Source organism: Ranitomeya imitator, chromosome 7 (assembly GCF_032444005.1).
Source record: "Ranitomeya imitator isolate aRanImi1 chromosome 7, aRanImi1.pri, whole genome shotgun sequence".
NCBI lineage: Eukaryota > Metazoa > Chordata > Amphibia > Anura > Dendrobatidae > Ranitomeya > Ranitomeya imitator.
In genome coordinates, this window is record NC_091288.1 from 129,634,726 (window position 1) to 129,659,271 (window position 24,546).

Below are 24,546 nucleotides of genomic sequence, written 5' to 3' on the forward strand. Positions count from 1 at the left end.
GAGCAACTTCTGTGAGATGTAGACACCACCTCATGCTACTGTACAGCACCTCTAGGGTTGAGAGGAATGACAAAATGCAAGTGTGACAAAAATGGCTAAAAAGGATGAGAACAGAAACGGCATTTGGTTACCCTCGCCACGCCTTTTATAGGGTTTGTCTTGCTAATAGAAATGATATGCAAGCTGTTGTCTGTTCCATTTGCTCAACAGCAGGAGAAATTGATTCACAATCAGTTTTGCTTCATAAGTGGACAGAAGTGTCATCACTACACCTGTAGTTAAATTCCCAAGAGGTATAGTTTCCCAAATGGAGGGAGGATTCTGCTCTCTAGCAATTAGGTACTCTGTATATGCAGTCCACAAACTATTCTAGGAAAATCTGTGCTCCAGCAGGCAAATTGCGCTCTGTTCCTCCCAAGTCTCTCTGTATGGCTAAGTGGTACTGTACAGCCACATATGGGGTATTGCCACTTTCAAGTCGAAATTGTGGGACACATTTTGGTGCCATTTTTACCACGATCATGAAGTACAATATGTCACGAAAAAAACACTGAATCACTGGAATCTGTTGACGCGTTTCAGAGTTATTACCTCATAAAGTGACAGTGGTCAGAATTGTAAAAATTGGCCTGGTCATTAATGTGCAAACCACCCTCGGGAGTAAAGGGGTTAACTGGGGAAAAAAAGGGGTCTCAGAAAATGCTAATGGAAGCAAAAAAAAAAGTAAATTTCCAAAAAAATAAAAAGTTTGGTGTGACTGTAATCGTACTGACCTGTACAGTCAATTTCCAGGTTATTTTTACCGAATAACGAACATCACATAAAAGCAAAACCCTAAAAAATTTGGGGAAATATTTCTTTTTTCCACAATTTCACTGCATTTGGATTTTTTTTTTCCCATTGGAACAGTTTAGAGTGCCATTCAAAATTATGGCCTGTCCCCCCCCCCCCCAGAACATAAAGTATGAGATGATTAGGAAAAGGCAAAAAAGTTCCTTCCTTTAGGCTGTGTGCACACGTTGCGGTTTATTCCCTATAAAACCGCAAAAAAAAAGCATACAATAAGCATCCCATCATTTAGAATGAATTCCGCATGTTTTGTGCACATTATGCGTTTTTTTCCGCGAAAAAAACGCATCGCGGTAAAAACCGCAGCATGTTCATTAATTTTGCATTTTTTTTTTTGTGGATTTCCAACTATAAAATGCATTGGGATGTGTCCGGAAAAACCGCGGCAAAAACGCATGCGGTTTTCTTGCAGAAAATGTCCGGTTTTTCTCAGGAATTTTCTGCGAGAAATCCTGAACGTGTGCACATAGCCTTAAGGGAACCTGTCACCAGTAGTAACACTGTTAACCTGCAGATATGTGGTTAACCTGCAGGTCAACATCGTGATGATGCTGTCCAGCGCCTGCACGCAGCCAAATGCAGCTGGGAGAAAATTAATCATCATTCATTATTCAGTCATAGTGGCTGGAGCAGCGCCGATTCAGTCACTTTTGAGTATCCAGAACGGTCGCTGTTACCCTGACCCTGACTAGTCACTGATTTACCACCATGAGATTATCACTAGAGGGCTAGTAAACCTACTGCCATGAAGTCTTCCATATTCATAAGATTTGTATATAACCCCACCCCCAACTTATTGTCAGTTTTCTACTTACGAAGAGTGTACACAGTAAACTGCCAATCGGTGGTGTGGGTGGAGATATACAGAGCTGAGCATTCAAGGAACTGGTGTATCTGCGACAGATAATACAGTAATTTTATCGAAACTGCAGCAAGCAGCCTAGAAAGTGATAAATCGCTGGAATCTGGATCACTCTACATCTTGTTCCTCACAAATGGGGTAGCATTAAGTATTAACACTTTTTTTAAGCATTTCCCACATCTGTGTAAAACGTTTGCATAAAGACTATATAAATTGCAGACTTAGCCTTGAGTAATATGCATAGACCCTGCACATCAAAATTGTTTTTTTCTATGGAAGTGAGGTATATCTGATTGGCTAAAAGTGTGGACTATCATAATCTCAATTTTTATGCCCTTTTCTATGAGAAAAAAAAATCACTTTGCAAAATTACACTGAGGTGGCTGCATGTATAAGGTGTCTTCAACAAAACTGTTAATGCTTTATTTGCTTTTTCTTTCTGCATAGGCCACATGATGTCCTTGCAACACTTCTTAATAACTTGAAAGTACAGGAAAGACAAAACAGAGTATGTACTACAGTGGCTATTGCCATTGTGGCTGAAACATGTTCACCTTTTACTGTTCTCCCTGCGCTGATGAATGAATATAGAGTGCCAGAATTGAATGTCCAAAACGGTGTGTTAAAATCTCTGTCATTCCTCTTTGAATACATTGGAGAAATGGGAAAGGATTATATCTATGCCGTAACACCACTTCTTGAAGATGCCTTGATGGACAGGTAAAGTAGATTTCCTGCTAAAAGTTTATATTTTCAATTAAAAAATGCAAATGTAAAGAAATGGCTTTCGATTTATGAATGACCGTTAAAGGGTTATTCTCAACGTATGAGTTTAGCAACACAGCTTTCCAATCTCTTCACTTACTTGGTGCTGTAAGGGCAGGAACTCCTCATCGAGTGACGGTTCTGTTTCAGTTGCTTTGTCCTACTGGTGGGTTTTGCTTGCTCCTGTAAGAACACATTAAAGGGGTGGTCTGTAACTGACATTTATTTTCATCTTCAATATCTATTTAATATTTTTTCTTTTTTTAAGCAATACATTTTTATTGGGAATTTACAGTTTACATATGAAGTGATAATAAAGAAAATATCAATACAGAGCTGTAAATGTAATCTGTATAATACACATAAACAGATAACGCGCAATCGTATGAACTAACAGTGGGGGACAGGGAAGAGGGGGGGAAAGAGCCCGAGGGTGAAAGCATGTTGCGTTCAGTAACTATGAAGAGTCATTCTGAATCAGACGGTTCAGGGTTAGTTAGGAAAAGTGCAGGTGCTGCAAAAGGAGTATGATTGACATATTCAGCCCAGGGAAGCCATATTTTTTCGAATTTACCAACTTTGTCTGTAAGAATGGCCGATAGTTTCTCGTTAATCATATACCAAGAGAGGTGTGATTTAACTGCGGTAAAGTCTAGGTTTGTTTTTTTCCATGCCAAAGCTATGATTTGTTTGGCCCCTAAGAATATGAATGAGATAAGGGCTTGAGTGTGTTAGGGGATATTAGGGATGCGTTTGTTGAGTAAGGCCTCCCAAGGGTTTTTTTTTTAGGTTTATATTTGTTAGAGAGGAAACTAAATGGTAAATTCTAATCCAAAGTCTTCTTACAATCGGGCATAGCCACCATATATGGAACATGTCTCCAGTAGAGTTGCATCCTCTGAAGCAATTTGGGGAGTAGTTAGCCACTGCTTTAGCCACTCTAGCTGGGGTCAGGTACCAGCGGGTCAACACTTTGTAGTCAGTTTCCAACATGAGAGTATTTGGTAATCCTCCGGTAGATGAGGACCAGATTTGGGACCACTCCGAGTCAGTCAGGGTAGACCCAATATCGGACTCCCAGCGAGAGGTGTATTTTAAGCAGTGCCTATGGGAGGGGGAGTTGATATGAGAGTAGAGGAGAGATATAATTCCTGAGGCATGTGGGCTTTGGCGGCATTTTTGTTCGACAGGAGTAAAGGAGTAGAGCGGGGTAGAATTTTTTAGTAAAGAGCTAACAAAGTTCTTTAATTGTAGGTAACAAAATATTTTTCCGGGAGGGAGATGGTATTTTTCTCTTAGGACTGGAAATGGGATAATCCCATCGACATTAAAAAGATGGTGAACTCTAGTTATACCTGCTTCAACCCACATATGAAAATTTCTAAGGGATCCCATGCCTGGGGGAAATAGGATATTGCCCGAAATGGGAGCAAGGGGCAAAAAGGGTGAAATTAGCTGTGAAGAGTATTTCAGCGAGTCCCAGATTGCAAGAGAGTGTTTTATAATGGGGTTCGACATATGTTTGGTTGGAAGAATCCATAATACTGTATCTTGAGTGTCGGGTTGCAGTTCGGAAGCTTCCAGCGATAGCCATAGTGGAGGTTCAGTGTAGGCATGGTATGGGGTCAGTTGGCCTACTTGGGCTGCGCGATAATATTTTGAAAGATTTGGGACTCCCAAGCCTCCTTTTAGACGGTGACGATAAGAGAGTAGATTTGTTAACCCTGGGGAGACCTCCCCTCCAAACAAAAGTATCTATCGATCTTTGGTCCATTTTAAGGAAATGTGAAGAGATAGGGATAGGCAGGACGCGAAATAAGTAGAGTAATTTGGGGAGAATAGTCATCTTTAGGGCACGTACTCGGCCTAGCCAAGAGAGATGCAACTTCTCCCATGACTGGAGCAAGAGGCGAAGTTTACGAAACATAGGAGGGTAATTAGCCGCATAAAGGGAGTCTAAATTAGCCGTCAGATTCACCCCTAAATAATCTAAATGGTTAGTAACCACTGGAACGGAAAATCATTCTGGAGGTGTGATACAATTGGCTGTGGGAGGGATACATTCATGGCATAAGATTTAGCAGTGTTTATCTGTAGACCGGAGATGGATTCAAAAATTTTTAGAGTTTGAAGTAGGGCCGGCAAGGATGTCTGAGGGGACGATAAAAGAAGTAGGATGTCATCTGCAAACAAAAAAAGTTTGAGAGACTGTCGCCACTTCCACACCCTGTATATTGGAATTGAGGCGCAGTTGAATAGCTAGTGGTTCAAATGCCAGCAGAAATAGGGGTGAAAGAGGACAACCTTGCCGGGTACCCCTACTTATAGGGAAAAGTGTAGAAGAGAAGCCATTGTAGCGTACGTAGGCGGATGGGGAGCTGTAGAGAGCGTAAATCCAAGAGAGAAAGTGGTCGGGAAACTTCCATCTCCGCAACACCACAAACAGGTAAGGCCACGAAACGGAGTCGAAGGCTTTTTTTTATGTCTAATAACAATAACATGCTTGATATGTTGCTGTGCTTGCAGAGGTGTACCAAATGAGAGACCCTCTGTACATTGTCCGAGGCTTGTCTATGTGGGATAAAACCACTTGATCTTTATGCATTAAAGTGCCTAGACCAGAGTTCAACCTTTGAGACAGGATTTTAGCTAGTATTTTAAGATCTATGTCAACAAGAGATATTGGTCTATAATTGGACCAGAGTAAATGGTCTGAGTTGGGTTTAGGTATCATGGATATTGCGGTCATTAATGAGGCTGCTCCTGGTTTATTACCGTCTCTCAAAGAGTTGAAATAATTAGTGAGGGGCGTATTTTTTATAATAGAGGGCCTTGAATCCGTCGGGACCAGGTTTTTTTATTAGTTTTCAGGTTTTGAATGGCTAGTTCAATTTCGCTAGGGGTTATAGCTTGATTAAGGAGTTCGATCATATTAGAGCTAAGGGTCGGGAGGGGAATAGAGTCTAAAAAGTTCTCTAGCATTTGTGTTTATGGTGGATGGGACACTGTACAGCTGCCTTAGTTTTTGTTGAAAAGCGTGGATAATTTGTTGTGGGTTGGTTCTAATACCTGAGTATGTGCGTAAATGTATGGGGGCCTAGGCAGAGGTAGGCATTTTAAGTGACGAGCTAGGTTAGAATTATTTTTGTTGTTAAGAGCATAAAAGCGTTGCTGTGACCAGCGTATGGCCTGGTCTGCGTTCTCAGAGAGACAAAGGTCTAGTTAAGTACGAGTGTGGAGGAGTTATCGGTACGTGGCGGGTAAAGGTGTATTCTTCATCTGAGACTCCAAAGCTGACACCCTGCTCTTTGGTTCAGCTATCTTAGCGTTTCTATCTTTTTTTCTTACGATAGGCCCCTTGGATGCAGAAACCTCTGAGCACTGCTTTAAGTGCTTTCCATAGGGAGATTGGCGAGGAATCTGATTGTTGGTTCAAAAATAAATAATAATAATAATAATAATAATTTTATTTATATAGCGCCAACATATTCCGCAGCGCTTTACAAATTATAGAGGGGACTTGTACAGACAATAGACATTACAGCATAACAGAAATACAGTTCAAAACAGATACCAGGAGGAGTGAGGGCCCTGCTCGCAAGCTTACAAATCATCAGTATGATTTTTCAGCTTTTGGGGGATATTGGGATAAGAGAGCAGTGAATCATTTAGAGTCCAGTTGAATGAGCGGGGCCGTGGGTGAAGTGTTGAGCATGTAAATAGGTTTGGGGAGTGGTCTGACCAAGGAGTAGATTGAATTGAGATATTTGAAACATTTGGAATAAAGGAAGGATGAACGAATATATGGTCAATTCTAGTGTACACTAAGCGTGAGGAGAAATAAGTATAATCTCTATTGGATGGGTGGAATTCTCTACATAGGTCTACCCAATGGTATTGGGAGAGAAGTTTAAGAGCGGTTGAGTCTGCAGAAGGGTATGGCGGCGGAGTGGAGGAATGGGGACTTAAGGACTTGTCCAAGCTAGCTTTAAGTATACAGTTGGAGTCTCCACATAACATTGTGGTACCTTGGGCATGTTATGAAACTAATTCTAATAATTGGGAAAAGAAGGTGGCTTGATGGGTATTAGGGGCGTAGTAGGACACCATAGTCACCAATTCTTCGGGTATTGAACCAGTCACCATGATATAGCGACCTTCCTTGTCAACTACTGAGGACTTAAAAACAAAGGGGACAGATTTTTTAAAGCAGATAGTGATCCCTTTGGTTTTGTTAGGGGCATTCACTAAGTAAAAAAGCGGGTAAGAAGTTGGCATAAATCTAGGATAGGAGCTAGTTAAGAAGTGCGTCTCTTGGAGGCATACCACGTCTGCCTGTTGGGATCTATAATAACGGAAGGCCTTAGTGCGTTTGTGGGGGGAGTTGAGGCCCCTCACGTTGTGATAAGATCGTGAGTGGCATGTTGGAAGATTGTTAAATTTGCTTATGGTAATTGTTAGTTGTGGTTTGCTGGTAGTAGTGGAGGAAGTATTACATGACCTATCTCTGGAACGTAATAAACGATAGGAAAAAAGAAAAAACACTATCGACTTGTAAATTAAATATAAACCTATAAGCTACCAGGAGCATATTGCCCCCAAGCATAAACACATGCCAAAAAGCTGTTTCATCTAAAACATATACATTTTATTAAGACAAGGTAAAGACAAAAATATATACAGACATCAAAAATTACGTAAAGGAGGTGAGATGACTCAAGAGGAACACATCAAAATAAGGGACGCTAACACATAACTAAATGTGGGTACACTAACAGGGCTAGAAGCCTAATATGGGGGTGTGTATATACACCGGGATGGGCTGTACATAAAAGTCACCAGAAGTATAGTGTGCCCTATGCCTGAAAAGGCTGAAAAATCCCCCCCCCATCTATTGCAACCTGCCCATAAAGTGCAAACATACTGGCTCAATATAGCCAAACCACGGGTCCAGTGACACGCTTACCCATATGTGTGCAGTCCCCTATCTGGGGTGTCCTCTGGATAGCCCCGACGCACGTTTCGCGTATTACAGGCTTCCTCGGGGGGCCGTGTGGACACTAAGTACCAGGGGGGTTTTTAAATCCTATCGGCAGCTGCTGCTGATTGCTGCATCCGGTGAAGCGGCGCATGTGGGCGGAGCTAACCGCCAGCACCGCGTCTCCTCCGGCTATCCCAGCGGCACGCAGACATGGAGGAAAACTCCGGTGACGTCATAAGTCTGCGCGTCGCTGTATAAGAATGCCATTGGAGGCCCGGCCAGGAGTCCACCGCGCATGCGCACCACCGGAGCGGCCATTTTGGATCAGGGAAAACAGTGCTGGCAACCAGGTAATGCAGAAGCAATGAAAATACTGACACAATATGACTCGAATATACACAATTTCAAAACGAAACGTAATACGGATATATAGAATTGCTTCACAAGAACCGTAGCGGGGTATTTTCATCCAATACTGCGCACTAAATGGCTGCCACCACCATCTTCATACATATGTCCTGATGTAATTCATAAGATACGGCCATAACTGTCGGCAAGTTTCTGTGATGTGATTCAGAAAAGTATCCCAGTAGCAGGAAAGTCCATAAGGTGTAGATGAAAATGCGGTTTCACCACCTATGAAATATACACATAGTGCGACAAACTAAAAAAATAACAAAAATAACATGATTAAAAACACACTCGATAAAATCATAATGGATAACAGAGGATAAAGAAATAAAGAGATAACAGACCGCCTATTATCTTATAGAAAAGGGACGAAAGAAAGTTTCACATTAAGGCCATTTGGAGCCATGGTTCCAAGGGACACAATCCATCGGCACTCTATCTGTGCCAGAGTGCGTTTCAGGTCACCGCCTCTACTACCGGAATGTACCCTATCGATACCCCGTACCTTGAACGAACCAGGATTGCAATCCTGAAATAACCTAAAATGTCTCGGAATGGGCTTAAGTTCCGAGACATTAACTGAATCCCTTGCCGAAACAATATCCCTGACATGTTCCCGGACCCTGACACAGAGCTCACGAGATGTAAGACCAATATAAATTAAGTCACAAGCACAGGTGGCATAGTACACCACATATGCCGTGCTACACGATATGTAGCTTGTGATCTGGTACTCCCTACCTCCCCCCGCTGCCGAAAAAGTGGTGGCTCTGATCATGTTTCTGCATGCTTTGCAGGAACCACAAGGGAAACACCCCCACCTCTGTGGTCCTGCTCCGAAAATTCTAGAAGGGGCCGGAGCATAATGGCTCCTTACGAGTTGATCTTTAAGGCTCCGACCCCTTCTTGCTGTGAGAAGGGGGCGGTCAGGCAGAATTTTATTCAGGGTGGGTTCAGTTTTTAATACCGACCAATGTTTTTGTAGAATCCCCCGAATATCATCCCACCTATTGTTAAATGTGGAGATAAATCTTAACGGTTGGTCCCTCCTGGTGGTATCTGGTCTAGAGGTCCCACAGAGCAAATGATCTCTGGGAGAGCTCCTAGCACGCAGATATCCTTTTTTGATAGTCCTCCTGCTACAGCCCCGGTCCTGGAAACGATTGGCAAGGTCCCGAGCCCGGTCCTCAAAGACCCCATCCGTAGATCAAATCCTCTTCATTCTTAAAAATTGGCCCACCGGTATAGCCCGTATAGTTGACCTTGTCTGCGCTGATGTAGAATGTAAAAGGGCATTGACCGACGTCTCCTTACGGAACACGTCGGTCTGAATAGACCCATCTGCACATTTAATAACCCTGATGTCCAAAAAGTCAATGTCATCCAGGGCTATTCGGTGTGTAAGCCGGATGTTGCGGTTATTCTGGTTCAACCCCCGGATGAAGTCCAGAAGAGCGGGCTCAGGACCTTGCCAAATCAAGAACACATCATCGATATAGCGGTACCAGCACTGCACACGGGACGAGGCGCATGCGCCCTCCCCAAAAACCTCCCTCTCCCACAAACCGAGAAAGAGGTTAGCGTATGAGGGCGCACACGCCGCGCCCATGGCAGTGCCCCGCTTATGTAAAAAATATCGATCCTTAAATAGAAAAAAATTATGTGTTAGTGCGAATTGTAATAACTCCAGGACCAGGGTCCGCATCAGGGAATCAAGATTACTCATACCCAGGAAGAACTCAACCGCCTCCAACCCATCATCATGTTTGATGAGTGATTTCATGTGTAGAGTGATTCCACATCTATTGTAGCAAAGAGCATGTCAGGTTCCAGCACCAAGCCATCCAGTTTCCTCAGGACGTCCGTAGTGTCCCCGACATGGGAGGGGAGCGACTCGACCAAAGGGTGCAAGTAAAATTCAATAAATTTGCAAACGGGGTCGCATAACCCTCCTATGCCAGAAACAATCGGACGCCCAGGAGGTTCAACCGGGTCTTTATGCACCTTCGGCAGCAGGTAAAAGGTAGGGATCACCGGATGTTCAACAAAAAGGCCCTCAAAAACATTTTTAGAAATAATACCCCGTGTCAGGGCCCGGTCCAAGATCTCAAACAAAGTCTTCGAGAAACCGGATAGCGGATTGGAGGGCAAGGACTGATATGATCCCTGATCCTTCAACTGGCGAAAGGCCTCCCTCTCATACTTAACCGTCGGCCAGACGACCACGTTCCCCCCCTTATCCGCCGGTTTAATCACGACGACATGCATGGACCTGAGTTCTTTTAAGGCCCTGCGTTGTGCTGGTGTTAAATTATCACCCCTTCTATCACTTGGGATTTTCTTAAGATCCTCCAACACAAGTTTACTAAATATGTCAATTTGAGGACAGAGTGAAAAGGGGGGAAACGTGGTACATTTTGGCGCGACAGAAGCAAGGAAGGTACCTGTGGCCGGTGGATCAGTTTCTCCTGCCAGTTCGACTTGTAAATTAAACATAGTCACTTGTCCGTCATGAAGATCAAGTCGAAGGGCAATCTTAGTCCAGAACTTCAATAGGAACGAAAGGCGTGACAGCTTCCGAGGGGTGAGTGTTGGAGCTGCGCACTCCAGGAAAATCTGTAATAATAAACTGAGAAAACATATAACCATATTGTCCCAAAGGACAGTGGAAGATAATAGGCTAACATGTTACGAACAAGACTATAGAAACTTCCTATAGAGTAGCCTATAGAATATCATAAGCACGAAGTAGAACTAGTAGTTATGCTGCTCGTCACGGAGGAACAGGCGGATCTTGTGGACTGGATTAATGATTCCGAGGCCCCGAGGAGCAAGGCGGGGGGATGTAGGGGAGTCCATGAGCTGCAGTTTAGTAAGGCATCGGCTCGCTCCTTCAGGGGAAAGAATCGTGTGGACCATATCAAGATGAGTGAATGTCAATTTGAAGGGAAATCCCCAGCGGTATTTGATGATGTTGGAGTGTAGGACCTCCAGATAAGGTTTCATAGCTAGTCGTTTGGCGATAGTAGTTGGGGCCAAATCTGGGAACAGCTCATATGGGTGGCCTAGGAATACTAGCGGTGTCAACTTTCTTGCCGCTTGTAGGAGTTGTTCCTTAGTTTTATAAAAATGCAACTTAAGGATAATGTCTCTTGGTGGACCTTCAGGCTTGCGTTTGCTTAGGGCTCTATGGATGCGGTCCATTTCCAGGCGCTCGATGGAGATCCTAGGTAGGAGTTCTTGAAACAGAGCCGTCGCAGTGGACTGGAGATCGGTGATTGTTTCAGGTATGCCCCTAATTCTAATGTTGCTCCTACGGGCTCGATTTTCAAAATCTTCCAGTCTGTTGTTTAGGGTGTGAATCTCGTCGTGTAATATCTCGATATCTTTTTCATGAGTAGCGAGGTTTGTAAGGGTAGAGTCCATTTTATCTTCAAGGTCGGAGGTACGGGAACCAAGCTCTCTGATCTCTTTAGTTAGGTCTTTAGTCAACTTGTCTGACATCTTAAGTAGTTTGGAATGTAGAATAGATTGGAACTGTGATAATAAAGCCGTTTGGTCTGAGGTTGGGGTATTGGGGATTTTGGTTGTAGAAGCCGGAATCATCTGAGTCTGCACCATCAGGAATAGAAGAGTTGGAGGACTCTGACTGGGAAAATGGACCAGAAGACATGTCAGCGTCCAGATCTGTTAATGCAGCAAACCTGTTGCTAGGTTGTTTTGAGGTAGCTCTGCGCGCTTTAGGCATGAGGGCGATTTGAGCAAAAAAGGATCTCCGTGTTGCTTATCCTGTATTAGAGAAATGAGGTCTAAGAAGGAGCATATTGCGTGGTGCCCCCTAGCAGATGTGAGAGGGGCGAGTTAAGGCATTGCAATAGTTTTGGGGTATATTGTAGGCTGGGCCTGGGTAGATTGATATAGTAGTAGTGGATAGACCGCGGTATAATTGTGCCGTTGGTCTGGTCAGCTAACAAGTGACCGAGTCGAGACAGAATGGTCTCCGTGAGAACCGGGCCACCACTAAAGCGCGAACTGAACGCAAGCTGTCCGCGTCCAGCTAGGGGGAAAGTTGACCCCCAGCACCCCAATCAAAGCCCCGCTCCAGGTAGTTTAGGTGGCGGGGTTACTGTACTCCCCGGCAGAATGGCGCCCTGCAGGCCAGCAGTCTCAGGAGTCCGGTGTTTGGGGTTGGGATGTTTCTTACCGGCTGTGGTATGTCCTCCGGTCTCCCCATCAAGCCATTCTCCACAAGCCGCGCCCCCTCCGGTGGCGGTGGTGATCACTACGGAGCCCGGGCCTCAGTAGGCGGACTGGGGGTGCAGGCAGGGCAACACCGCAGCAGCTACGGGGCGGCCGACGCAGAGGTAAGCACTGTCAGCGTACATCTCCCGCAGCGCAGCGTGACCCGGCGGCCAGGGAGTCGAGGCCTGCTCTGTTGCTCCGAAGGGATGGGGGAGGGCTGGGCAGGAGGCAGCTCCGGGGCGCCCGAGGATGACTCACCGCGTGGCGGCCTCCGCTTCTCACTGGCACCGGGACCTCAATGGCAGGGCTCCACAGCCCCAGGAACGGCAGGGACGGGTGCTCTGGTGAGATGCGGTCTGGGTTTTCTCTTGAGGGCGAGGAGGCATGTAGAATCTCGCAACAGGGGATGGGCCGTACCTGCAGGCTTCAGGCCTAGTTGTAGGCCTCTAGGTAGAACTGTGTGCTTGGCCCGATTTGCCCCATCTTTGTGGCCCAATAACGTCTCTAGGGCTTGGGGGCAAGATAATTGTGCCTCCTTATTGCGTGGATGGGTCCAAATAGTGTTGGAAACGAGCGGATTGTCCCTGCAGCCTGGGGAGCTCAGGGAAAGCACGTCTCGCTCCTTCGGCTGATGGCCATGTCCCTATTTAATATATTTTAATGAAAAAAAACACATCTCACTGCGTGATCGAACGGCTTTATTTACTTTTTTTTTAACCTACTTCCTGTTTGACGTTTTGCTTGACAACCCCCAGTGCAAGCTAGGATACTCAAACAAGATGTCATCAGGGGCAATAGGCTGCAGTCATTGCCACAGCCTTTGCCCTTCCCTGAAATGAAGCACCATCAGTGACTTTAGTTTCTCGAGCTAGGCTAGGCCCTGCACTACTGAGTATTCGTTGTTGGCAATTCCAACATGTGTTCAGTGGGATCTTGTCACTGTGCAGTATGAAGATTTGGGGCTCTTAGCGTAAAATCTTTCTAGGAGCCTTCCTTGGGGGACACATAAAATCATGATTATATGCTGCTAACACTAGGCAGTAAAAAGTTGGTTCCTCCTCAATAGTATACAATGACGGATCAGAGCTAAGCTGGTCAGTTAGTGTTAAAGCAGTAGAAGAAGCAACCTAAAATAAACTGCAGACTAGCCCAAGGGAGGCATGTAAAAAGGACGGGTGTTATCATCCATTGATGGCGTCATGAAATAAATTTTACGGCAAGTACTCAAATCTTCATTTTTCTATCATTTTATTGGGGGACACAGGAAACCATGGGACATCCCAAAGCAGTTCTCAAGGGTAGTAAGAACAAAGGACTAGTAAAGTGTTAGAGCAGAGGTGAGAAGCTTTGGTCAGAAACTGGCCACTGAAGTATGAAAAACATTTTTTCCCAGGTCCAAAATTGCCAAGGAAGAAAGTACGAAATCTGTAGACCCTGGAAAAAGTTAAGAACAGATAATTAACATGCAGCCTACAGAGCTGCCATAGAGACCTGGCAACAAATGAACTAGTAGGCCCCAGGCCCAGATGAAGAGAGCAGGAAAAAAGTGATGGTGCTCTGTCCAGTGCCAATGTGCATTTATATTGGCAGAACAAATCGCGTTTGGGAGACGATTATGGTGACTAATCTGAACATCTGAGGAGTCTGTTCGACAGATGGGGAAGAGGAGACACACTCCAACCAATTACAATATATGATAGATATCGGTATGGAAGACAAGAAGAAGAACAGAGGGAGAGAAGGCCATTTCCCTGGCAAAGAGGGGAGAATCAAACAACAAACCACTATGGACAAGAAACTTACAGTAAGAAGAGGAGAGATACAAGATAGTAATGTCAGATTTCAGATTCCCTCGTGAAAGTGATCGTTGCCAGAAGGAATTTCCGGGAAACAAGGAAGAATGTCTAGAAGAGTACGGAGAAGAGCGCTGTAGTGCGTTGAACCCTAGATGGGGGTCCCCAAAAATCCCCTGGATGGAGAAAGGGAAAACTAGCCTTCTTGAAGGAAGCTGATGAACAAATCAGACTTAGTCCGACAAAAAGAGGACTGTAAAGGCGGGAAGATGAAGGGAAAGAAAAAGAGGGTTTCCCCGCTTAGATCATGCTCAAGACATGATGGGCGGAACTGAAGCATGGGCATTGTGGTAAACGAGCCAAGCCATGTAATTGAAAAAAAGGTTGTAACTGGGAAATATATGGAGGATTCCAAGAGGGGTCTATAAGAAGGTAGACCACTTCCACGAGAAGTACTACCTCGAGAAGGATGGAAAGCCCAGAAGACAACAAAGTGTTTGAAAACAACTGCTGATTCGCAGAACCTGGAAGCGGAGTGAAGAAACCTTGTGTTTCAACTTCAAATTCTACCACACAGAGTTCCAGAAAGAAAATTGGGGAGAGTCTTCCCTCGCCTATGAACTGTGTGACCCTGGAATAAAATTTTCCAACTGAGAACAAGGACATCCATCTCACACATTCTTAGTTCCTTAAAGGTCCTTTTTGTAAAGGAAGAGGGTAGAACTTCGCCACCAGGTCAAGGATATGAGAATGGGAAATTGCTTAGATGAGAGGGACATGGAACAGAAAGTCAGAGCAATTTAGTTCAAAGAAGGAGTTGAGAACCTTTGTATAGGGAGGGAAAATGTTAGAGCAAACTGAAACCGTATTCTCCAAAAGACTAGGTAAGAGACTATTTAGCCCTATTGAAATTCAGACCCAAACAGGAGGAGTAGAGCTGCATAAAAAAATCTCGCAGAAGAGCCTTGGACCATAAGTGTGATCCTCTTGAGGATGGAGAGAAGGTGAAGCTGATGGGATTCTTGAGCTCGTTGGCAGAAGAAAAAGGAAAGCTAAAAGGAGACAAGTTCAAGCGCACTAGGCTGAGGAAGGTCTTTGATTCCATGGGAAATGAGGACTCCATCTTAGAGGATGTGAATGGACACCTTAGTATCGAAGCCTGAAATCCAGAATGGGAGGAGAAATACTGTTTAGAAGACTGCATGTCTGGACCGGAAGAAAATTTAAATGAAAAAAGGAACCTACAACTCTATGGAGAGTTGACCTGAGCCCAGAACCCAAGTGTCTAGAAATGACAGTATGAAGCCAGGAGCCATCCTGGAAGAACGTCTGGTCCCGCTTATGGAAAACATTCTAACAAATTTGAGGCTTCTAGGGTAGCTCCTGACTCACGTGGACCAGAGAGATGGAAGTCATCCTCACATTCAAAATTACCACTACGCAACAGATAATCCTGATGTGGGTCGAGAACTTTTGGCAGTGGTCAGAGAAAACAATCAATAGGCAATCTACTCAGTGAAGTCCAAACATTCGAAGAAACCCCGGAAGGGTGCCTGGTACAGGTAACCGGGCGTAGAGAAGAAATCAGCTAGGGAAGAGTGCTGACTGTGTGTACCGCAAGGTCAGACTTGGCCAGGGATTCAGTGAGCTGATATGGGCTATTTGAGTGATATAGCACTGATCCTAAGACTCATGAGCTAAACACTGGGAGAAAAAGGATACTAGTCTTGCCGGAAGAGGAGACACTTTTCCGTGATGTTCGGTCATCAGGTCCAGCGTTGAAGTGGCTCTCATAGTTTGGATAACATCTTGTCCTTCGCAAGATACAATCTCTGTAAGAAAAGAAAGAGATAAGTGCCGGACAACAGACAAAAGGCTGAGGTAATGTGGGCGCTCAAGGCCTCCTCAACCTTGCTGCTATCAGCCATAGGGATTATGGTAGATATAGAATCTGACTCCCTGTATAGTGGACATAGCACTAGAAACCCTGCTGTCAGTCATGTGGGTCATAGAGGTGGTATGGCACTTGAACTGCACTGCGGTTGTTCATGCGGTTCATGGTAGATGACTTACTGGATTGCTCAATGGTATACCAAAAAGACAATAGCCACAGTACCTACTGATGAAACACTGAGTTATTAGATAGTGGGCAGAATGTCCTTTGACCACCGTCGTGATCAGACTTCAGGTTCTCAGCAGATGGCAGTTCTGATTCACTGAATAGTGAACAGAGCACGTCTATCATTGTGCAAGCACTCATGAGGATTAAGGTAGGCGGATGGTGCGTCCGCCTCACTGGGTAGCGTAAAGAATACTTGCATCGCTGTTGCGATCAGCCATAAAGTACCTGGTAGATGGTGCTTCTAACTTACTGAATAGTGGGCAGGAAACCTGGACCACTGCTGCAATCAATGGTACCTCGTAGATGGTGCTTCTGATTCAGTGGACCTTGGACCGCTGCTACAATCGATAATACGGTATGTGGTAGATGGTGCTTCTGATTCGCTGGATAGTGGATAGGAACCTTGGACCGCTGCTGCAAACGACCATGGATTATGTGATAGATGATACATCTGACTCTCTGGATAACAGACAGAGCACTAACCTGCTGCTACGATTGACCATGTAGTACCTTGTGTCTGACTTACTGTTTATAGAATACAGGTGGATGTGAGCATAGGAAGACCCACTCCATTGCTGTGGTCTAGCTTTGGATACTGTGGTCAGCTTCGACTGATCTATATCGAAAAGCAACCCCTGAAGGCAGCCGGGCGCTCCCAATGGCAAGGCCTTTGTGTAGTTTGCATAGACCACCATGGAAGACTGTCCTGGAATCTTGTGTCCTTTTCTGCTATATCCTACTGAATTGTAGTGGAGGGAGTGGTGATGTGAACTTGAGGGATTAACAATAGCAGGAAGGGCTTTGTTAATTTATGATGTGGGATTATGGACAGGTCACCGGGGGATGTGTGGAGGCTGCGTTTATCGAATCTATGTAATGGCGTCAAAGAAAGGAAGATGACGCCTAGGAGGGGCGTCATCCAAAAGAGCGCTTTGGGTTCCCGAGCGGCTAGGGAGCAAGATGTGGTGTGATGGGTTGAGGCCGATGGCGTGTCCTTGACTGCAGGAGCAGGCCCGGGCCAAGTCGGGGAATAAATTTATAGATCCAGCGGACAGAGAACCTGGTCAGCATTGGGACTGCGGCTGGGTTGGAAAATTAATAAAAGCTATAGCTCTCTATGACCTGGGACTCACGAGCCATGAATGGAATGGGGATGGTATCAAATTGGCATTTTAAGCATAATAATATATATATATATATATATATATATATATATATATATATAATCATTTACAAGGCCCATGCCCCACCCCCTTACCTTTTTGGGGCTTAGGGAGAGGGATACCTGATCTGAGGGCTCCGCCATTCATCTTTTGCATTTTATACATGTCCTTGAGGCCCCGGGATCCATCTTTGCAGCACAATGGGGGAAGACAGTCATCAGGCATCACAATGTTGTCGGGTGCTGGGAGGATGAAATCCACCTGTTTTTAATGCACAGTGACAGTGCGCTCCCTCACTGACTGATGAGACGTGTGCATTGTAAGGAGATTGCCCTGAAAGCAGAGATCAGCATCGTCTTGCAATTGACATCTCTTCTGGGGACTGTGCTGGTCTCTGCTCGCCAGTTTTACACCTTACAGTACGCCCTGACTGCAAACTCGATGACATCTTGTTAGAATATCCCAGCATAAACTGAGGGTTCTGAAACGATGCGTCATCAAACAGTAAGAAGGTAAAAAAGAAATTAAAGCGGAATGAGGAAATAATGGGAGCCTTTTAATTAAAGTATATTAGAAAGAAGATTAGATTATGACATTGAATAGACAGATATTTAGGATTGAAATAAATGTTTGTTTCGGACCACTTTTAATCTGTCAGTTCTGTCAGTACACGATCACTTGATTTGTATATAGCGATAATAAAGCTATTAATCAAGCTCCCTGCTCATATGAGCCATTTGAATAGGAGTACTGCTCTGGAGACTGCTAAGGGTGGGTGGATAAGATTCTGGAAGCACAGAGGGTGGGAGTAGAGGAGGTGGGGGGGGTAGTTGGATCGTGATTTTTGCAGCACTGTTGACATCCATGTCAAACCATGACAGCTGCTCACCTCCCCTTCACTGTCATCCTAACTGCTGTATGGAATTTGATGTCCTGCAGAGAGATGGCTTGGACCTCATGACTCAGTCTGGAATATAAATACTGCACACATTCAGCCAGGCTCTCGGCAGGAGAATGAAAACTGATAGCAAACACATCGCTTGCATTATCTTCAGGCTAATTATACCAATTTCATAACATGAAAATAACCATTTAATTTTAAAGCAGATCTGTTACTAGTGCAGCGTTTTTTTGTCTTGGTCTGCATTGTGTCCAGTTCATGAAACACTACTCAGAGCTTGTTGGAAGACTCCCTCCATCCTTTAAAATCTTTTATTCACGTCTTCCTGGGAAATTGTCAATTACGTTAAATGGGTACCATCAGAATTTACCATTGACGAACATGGCACTTAAATCACATTGTGTTATTACTCACAAAGTGCTGCTTGGAGGCTTTAATTTACTGCAGTCTGCAACTTCGGTTAACCATGTGTCGCATTCCAGGATCATCGAGGAAGACAGTGAAAAGAGACGGTCAAATCAGACTAGGTGGGAGGAGATAATTTACAGTCTAAAGTCACTTTGAGCTACCCAACATGACAGGTTCCCTTTAAGTCAATTTACCTGCAGGAAAGAGGTGCAAGCTTTCGAGACTACACAGGTCTCTTCATTAGGCAAAGACTAAAACAAATTCTGAAGAATCACATATTTATGCACAACATAGCACAGAGAAAAAAAAGGGGGGGGGACCATGGATAAGACAGGTGACATGAAGCAGAATTACCATGAGTGATAAACAGTTATGCCCATAAATATTGGACCAGCTCTTAGATAAGGATTGTTTTATTGTCCTCTGATAGTCTCATAGTCTGAGGGGCAAGTTCCTTAGTTGATGTAAAAAGACATAAATGCGTGCGACCCATTCATTCCTGCATTAAGACTGTCAAAGGTCGTCATCAGTTTATATTCCCAGACTCTTCTGTCTCTGAGATTTGAAGCTACCTTTTAACCTTTTAAGTAATTTCATGTCCATAATGTTATGATTTGGGAGACAAAAATGTATTGCCACAGGTAGATCCATTCTTTTTTTCTCTTATTGTATGGCGATGAGAGTTCATCCTTGTTCTCAGTTTCTGCCCTGTCTCCCCCACATACAGACCCTTGTCGCTGCAGCATTAAACCTATCAGCAGGATTTTGCTCAGTAAATTAAACTGTGTCAGGTTGGCGCCCTTATACTGATTAAAATGATACCTTCGTTGGTGAAATCTGTCTTGTGGTTGCTGTTTAATCTTTATTTCTAATTTTCAGTTAATGAGATTCTCTTGCTCCATGGCGTCCTCTGGGTGAGGCTGTATGTGGTTTTCTGCTTACATATTCATCTGTATGGGCTTATGACAGGTCACTGATCCCTAAGTGACCTACCCCCCTATTTTGCATACTGCATAGAATATTGTGTGGTAAAAAAAATTTTACATTAATCAAAATTGCGCCGACACCTGCACTGTAGCATGATGCAATGGCTAATATACATTTTATGCACTTATGATTTAGTCATAAACTAGCCCCTTTCTGCCATCGGACAGAATAATACGTCCGATGGCAAAACTCCCGCTTTGATGTGGGCTCTGGCGGTGAGCCTGCATCAAAGCCCGGGACATGTCAGTTGTTTTGAACAGCTGACATATGCCCGCAATAGGCGCAATCGCGATCTTCCCGCACCTATTAACTCTTGACAGTGGCATTTAACAAGCGTTTCCGGCCATCCAGACGGAAATGCGCGCATCGATATGACAACCAGAGGTCTCCATGAGACCTCTATGGTTGTTGATGCCAGATTGCTATGAGTGCCATCCAGTTTTTAGCAGTAATTCTGCTACATAGGGGCGATCCGAGCTTCGCCTCTATGTAGCAGAGGCGATCGAGTTATGGCAGATTCTAGCCTCCCTGTTGTGAATTCTGTGGCAGAGCTCCCTCTTGTGGTCACAAGTGGTACTTCGGCTGATTCTCTCTGGGAGCTTCCGTTTGTGGATGAAAGTGGTACTGCAGCTTCTGAGTTTCCTCCCTCAGGTGTTTTGGTGAGGTCGTTAGCTGCTTCTCTACTTAACTCCACCTAATGCTTTGATCCATGCTTCCTGTCAATGTTCCAGTGTTTGACTTGTGTATCTCTGGATCATTCCTGTGGCCTGCTGCTCTGCATAGCTAAGTGCTTCTTTGCTATTTGTTGCTATTTTTTCTGTCCAGCTTGTCTATTTGTTTTGCTGGAAGCTCTGGGACGCAAAGGGTGTACCTCTGTGCCGTTAGTTCAGTACGGAGGGTCTTTTTGCCCCCTTTGCGTGGTTTTCTTTAGGGTTTTGTGTAGACCGCAAAGTTATCTTTCCTATCCTCGTTCTGTCTAGAATATCGGGCCTCACTTTGCTGAATCTATTTCATCCCTACGTTTGTCTTTTCATCTTGCTCACAGTCATTATATGTGGGGGGCTGCCTTTTCCTTTGGGGGATTTCTCTGAGGCAAGGTAGGCTTATTTTTCTATCTTCAGGCTAGTTAGTTTCTCAGGCTGTGCCGAGTTGCATAGGTAGCGTTAGGCGCAATCCACGGCTGCCTCTAGTTGTGTTTGGAGAGGATCAGGAATTGCGGTCTACAGAGTTCCCACGTCTCAGAGCTCGTTCTATTATTTTGGGTTATTGTCAGGTCACTGTATGTGCTCTGATCGCTATGTACATTGTGTTACTGAATTGCCTATCATAACACCTCCCATGGAGACAATTGAAGCATGCCAAATTTTTAAAAAAAAGTTTTAAAAAATTTAAAGCACCCCCCTTTCGCCCCATTAAAAATAAAGCAATAAAATAATCAAACCTACACATAATAGGTATCGCCGCGTTCATAATCGCCCAATCTATCAATTAAAAAAAGGATTAACCTGATCGCTAAACGGCATAGCGAGAAAAAAAGTAAAAATGCCAGAATTCTTTTTTTTGGTCACCGCTACATTGCATTAAAATGCAATAACGGGTGATCGAAAGAACGTATCTGCACCAAAATGATATCATTAAAAACGTCAGCTCGGCAGGCAAAAAATAAGCCCTCACCCAACCCGAGATCACAAAAAATGGAGACGCTATGAGTAACGGAATTGCACAATTTTTTTTTTTTAGCAGAGTTTGGAATTTTTTTTTAACTACTTAGATATAATTAAAAAAAAGCCTAGACATATTTGCTGTCTATGAACTCGTAATGACCTGGAGAATCTTAAAGGGAACCTGTCACCCCCAAAATCGAGGGTGAGTTTATCCCACCAGCATCAGGGGCTTATCTACCGCATTCTGTAATGCTGTAGATAAGCCCCAATATATCCTGAAAGATGAGAAAAAGAGGTTATATTATACTCACCCAGGGGCGGTCCGGGGCCTCCCATCTTCTTACGATGACGTCCTCCTCTTCTCTTCACGCTGCGGCTCAGGTGTACTTTGTCTGCCCTGTTGAGGGCAGAGCAATTACTGCAGTGCACAGGCACCGGACCTCTCTGACCTTTCACGTGATCGGGGGTCAGCGATGCATCGGCATGACAACCAAAGGTCTAGTGAAGACCTCTATGCTTGTTGATGCTGGATTGCTGTGAGCGCGACTCTGTGGTCGGCGCCCATAGCAATGCAGTAAATCTACTACGTAGGAGCGATCTGAGCATCGCTCCTGTATAACAGAGCCGATCAGGCTATGCCAGCTTCTAGCATCCCATGTAGCAAGAAAAGGAAAATCTAGCTTCCAAAAAAATTCCAAATTTATTGTGAATAAAACATGAAGTCCAGTAGGATGAATTCACATGAAAATGACTAATAGGTTACGCGTTTCGAACAAAAGCTTCTTCTTTCTCAAAGCTTTGAGAAAGAACAAGCTATTGTTCGAAACGCGTAACCTGTTAGTCATTATCATGTGAATTTATCCTACTGGACTTCATGTTTTATTCACAATAAATTTGGAATTTTTTTGGAAGTTGGATTTTCCTTTTCTTGCTACATTTGTTCCACGTGATGACTACACGACATCCGTGCTTCCCCACAACACATGCGTAACAGGTGAGCTGGTTTTTCTATATCTGTCTAGTCTCCCATAGAGGCTATTGAAGCATTGGCAAAAGTAAGAAAAAAAGTTTTAAAAAAATATGAAAAAAAATGTAAAAGTTTAAATCACCCCCCTTTCGCCCCATTCACAATAAAATAAAAACAAATGAATCTTCACATATTTGGTATCGCAGCATTCAGTGTCGCCCGATCTATCAATAAGAAAAGATTAACTTGATCTCTAAAAAGACACCAGAATTATGCTTTTTTTTGGTTGCCGCGACATTGCATTAAAATGCAGTAACGGGTGATCAAAAGAACATATGTGCACCAAAATGGTATCATTAAAACTGTCAGCTCGGCATGCAAAAAATTAGCCCTCACCCAACCCCAGATCACGAAAAATGGAGACGCTACGGGTATCGGAAAATTGCACAATTTTTATTTTATTTTTTTTTTTAGCAAAGTTTGGAATTTTTTTTTAACACTTAAGGTACCGTCACACTTAGCGACGCTGCAGCGATACCGACAACGATCCGGATCGCTGCAGCGTCGCTGTTTGGTCGCTGTCACACAGACCGCTCTCCAGCGACCAACGATGCCGGTAACCAGGGTAAACATCGGGTAACTAAGCGCAGGGCCGCGCTTAGTAACCCGATGTTTGCCCTGGTTACCATCCTAAAAGTTAAAAAAAAACAAAACAGTACATACCTACAGCCGTCTGTCCTCCAGCGCTGTGCTCTGCACTCCTCCTGTACTGTCTGTGTGAGCACAGCGGCCGGAAAGCAGAGCGGTGACGTCACCGCTCTGCTTTCCGGCTGACCGACGCTCACAGCCAGTACAGGAGGAGAGCAGAGCACAGCGCTGGAGGACAGACGGACACTGGACGATATCGCTAGCCAGGACGCTGCAACGTCACGGATCGCTAGCGATATCGTCTAGTGTGACAGTACCTTTAGATAAAAAAGAACCTAGACATGTTTGGTGTCTATGAACTCGCAGTAACCTGTAGAATCACAATGGCAGGTCAATTTTAGCATTTAGTGAACCTAGCAAAAAAAAGCCAAACAAAAAACAAGTGTGGGATTGCACTATTTTTGCAAATTCACTGCACTTGGAATTGTTTTTCCTGGTTTCTAGTACACGACATGCTAAAATCAATGATGTCGTTCAAAAGTACAACTTGTTCAGCAAAAAATAAACCCTCACATGGCCATATTGACGGAAAAATAAAAAAGGTATGGCTCTGGGAAGGAGGGGAGCGAAAAACAAAAACGCAAAGCCGAAAAAAGCTGGGGTCATGAAGGGATTAATTAATTTATTATGGAGAGAAAAAAAATCCATCAAAATGGTGCCTGCACAGTAGCATCTATCGCCTTCCATTTCACTGAAGAAAAGAAAATATTGGATCAATCAAGATGGCGCTGGCAGCATCTGTGCAGTAGCATCAATCGCGATCCATTTCACTAGAGAAACAAAAAAATTGGATTCATCAAGATGGCGCCGGCGGTACTGCGCAAGGCTAAGAAACAGAGGGAACTGCTAATACTAAAGGGGTTCTCCTAAAGTATGCTGCATAGCAATGGAGAAAATAGAAGACTTAAAGATGCATGCCAAAAAAATACGGAACTTTATTAATATGAATAACAAATCACATGCCACAAGACAGACTAATAAAAACATTTATGAAAACAAAAACAGGTTCAATAGCTGGTTATGCTCTTGATATGGCAATAACCTACCTCCACAGAAATTCACAAAAATTCAAATGGCAGTTTATTAGTATACTAGATTGTGGCCCGATTCTAACGCATCGAGTATTCTAGAACATGCATGTCCCTGTAATATATGGACAATGATGATTCCAGAATTCGCGGCAGACTGTGCCCGTCGCTGATTGGTCGACTGTGCCCGTCGCTTTATGACATCGTCACCATGGCAACCATTATGACATCATCGTCGCTGTGCCCGTTGCTGATTGGTCGAGGCCTGGCGGACTCGACCAATCAGAGACGCGGGATGTCTACGTCCTTTATGACATCATCGTCGCTGTGCCCGTTGCTGATTGGTCGAGGCCTGGCGGCCTCGACCAATCAGAGAGCCGGGATTTCCAGGACAGACAGACAGACAGACAGACGGAAAAACCCTTAGACAATTATATATATAGATAACTAGATTGTGGCCCGATTCTAACGCATCGGGTATTCTAGAATATGCATGTCCCCGTAGTCTATGGACAATGATGATTCCAGAATTCGCGGCAGACTGTGCCCGTCGCTGATTGGTCGAGGCAACCTTTATGACATCGTCGCCATGGCAACCATTATGACATCATCGTCGCTGTGCCCGTTGCTGATTGGTCGAGGCCTGGCGGCCTCGACCAATCAGACGCGGGATATCTACGTCCTTTATGACATCA

General features: G+C 44.4%; 1 protein-coding gene across 1 annotated transcript in view; it reads left to right on the forward strand.

Annotated features, from left to right (window-relative positions):
* The window catches only part of SF3B1 (splicing factor 3b subunit 1), a 418,418-nt gene that overhangs the window by 364,842 nt on the left and 29,030 nt on the right, over positions 1 to 24,546 (forward strand). Inside the window, exon 23 of the mRNA XM_069733802.1 lies at positions 2,159 to 2,431. Within this exon, the coding sequence (XP_069589903.1) occupies positions 2,159 to 2,431 (273 nt within the window). The remainder of the gene's footprint in view (positions 1 to 2,158; positions 2,432 to 24,546) is intronic.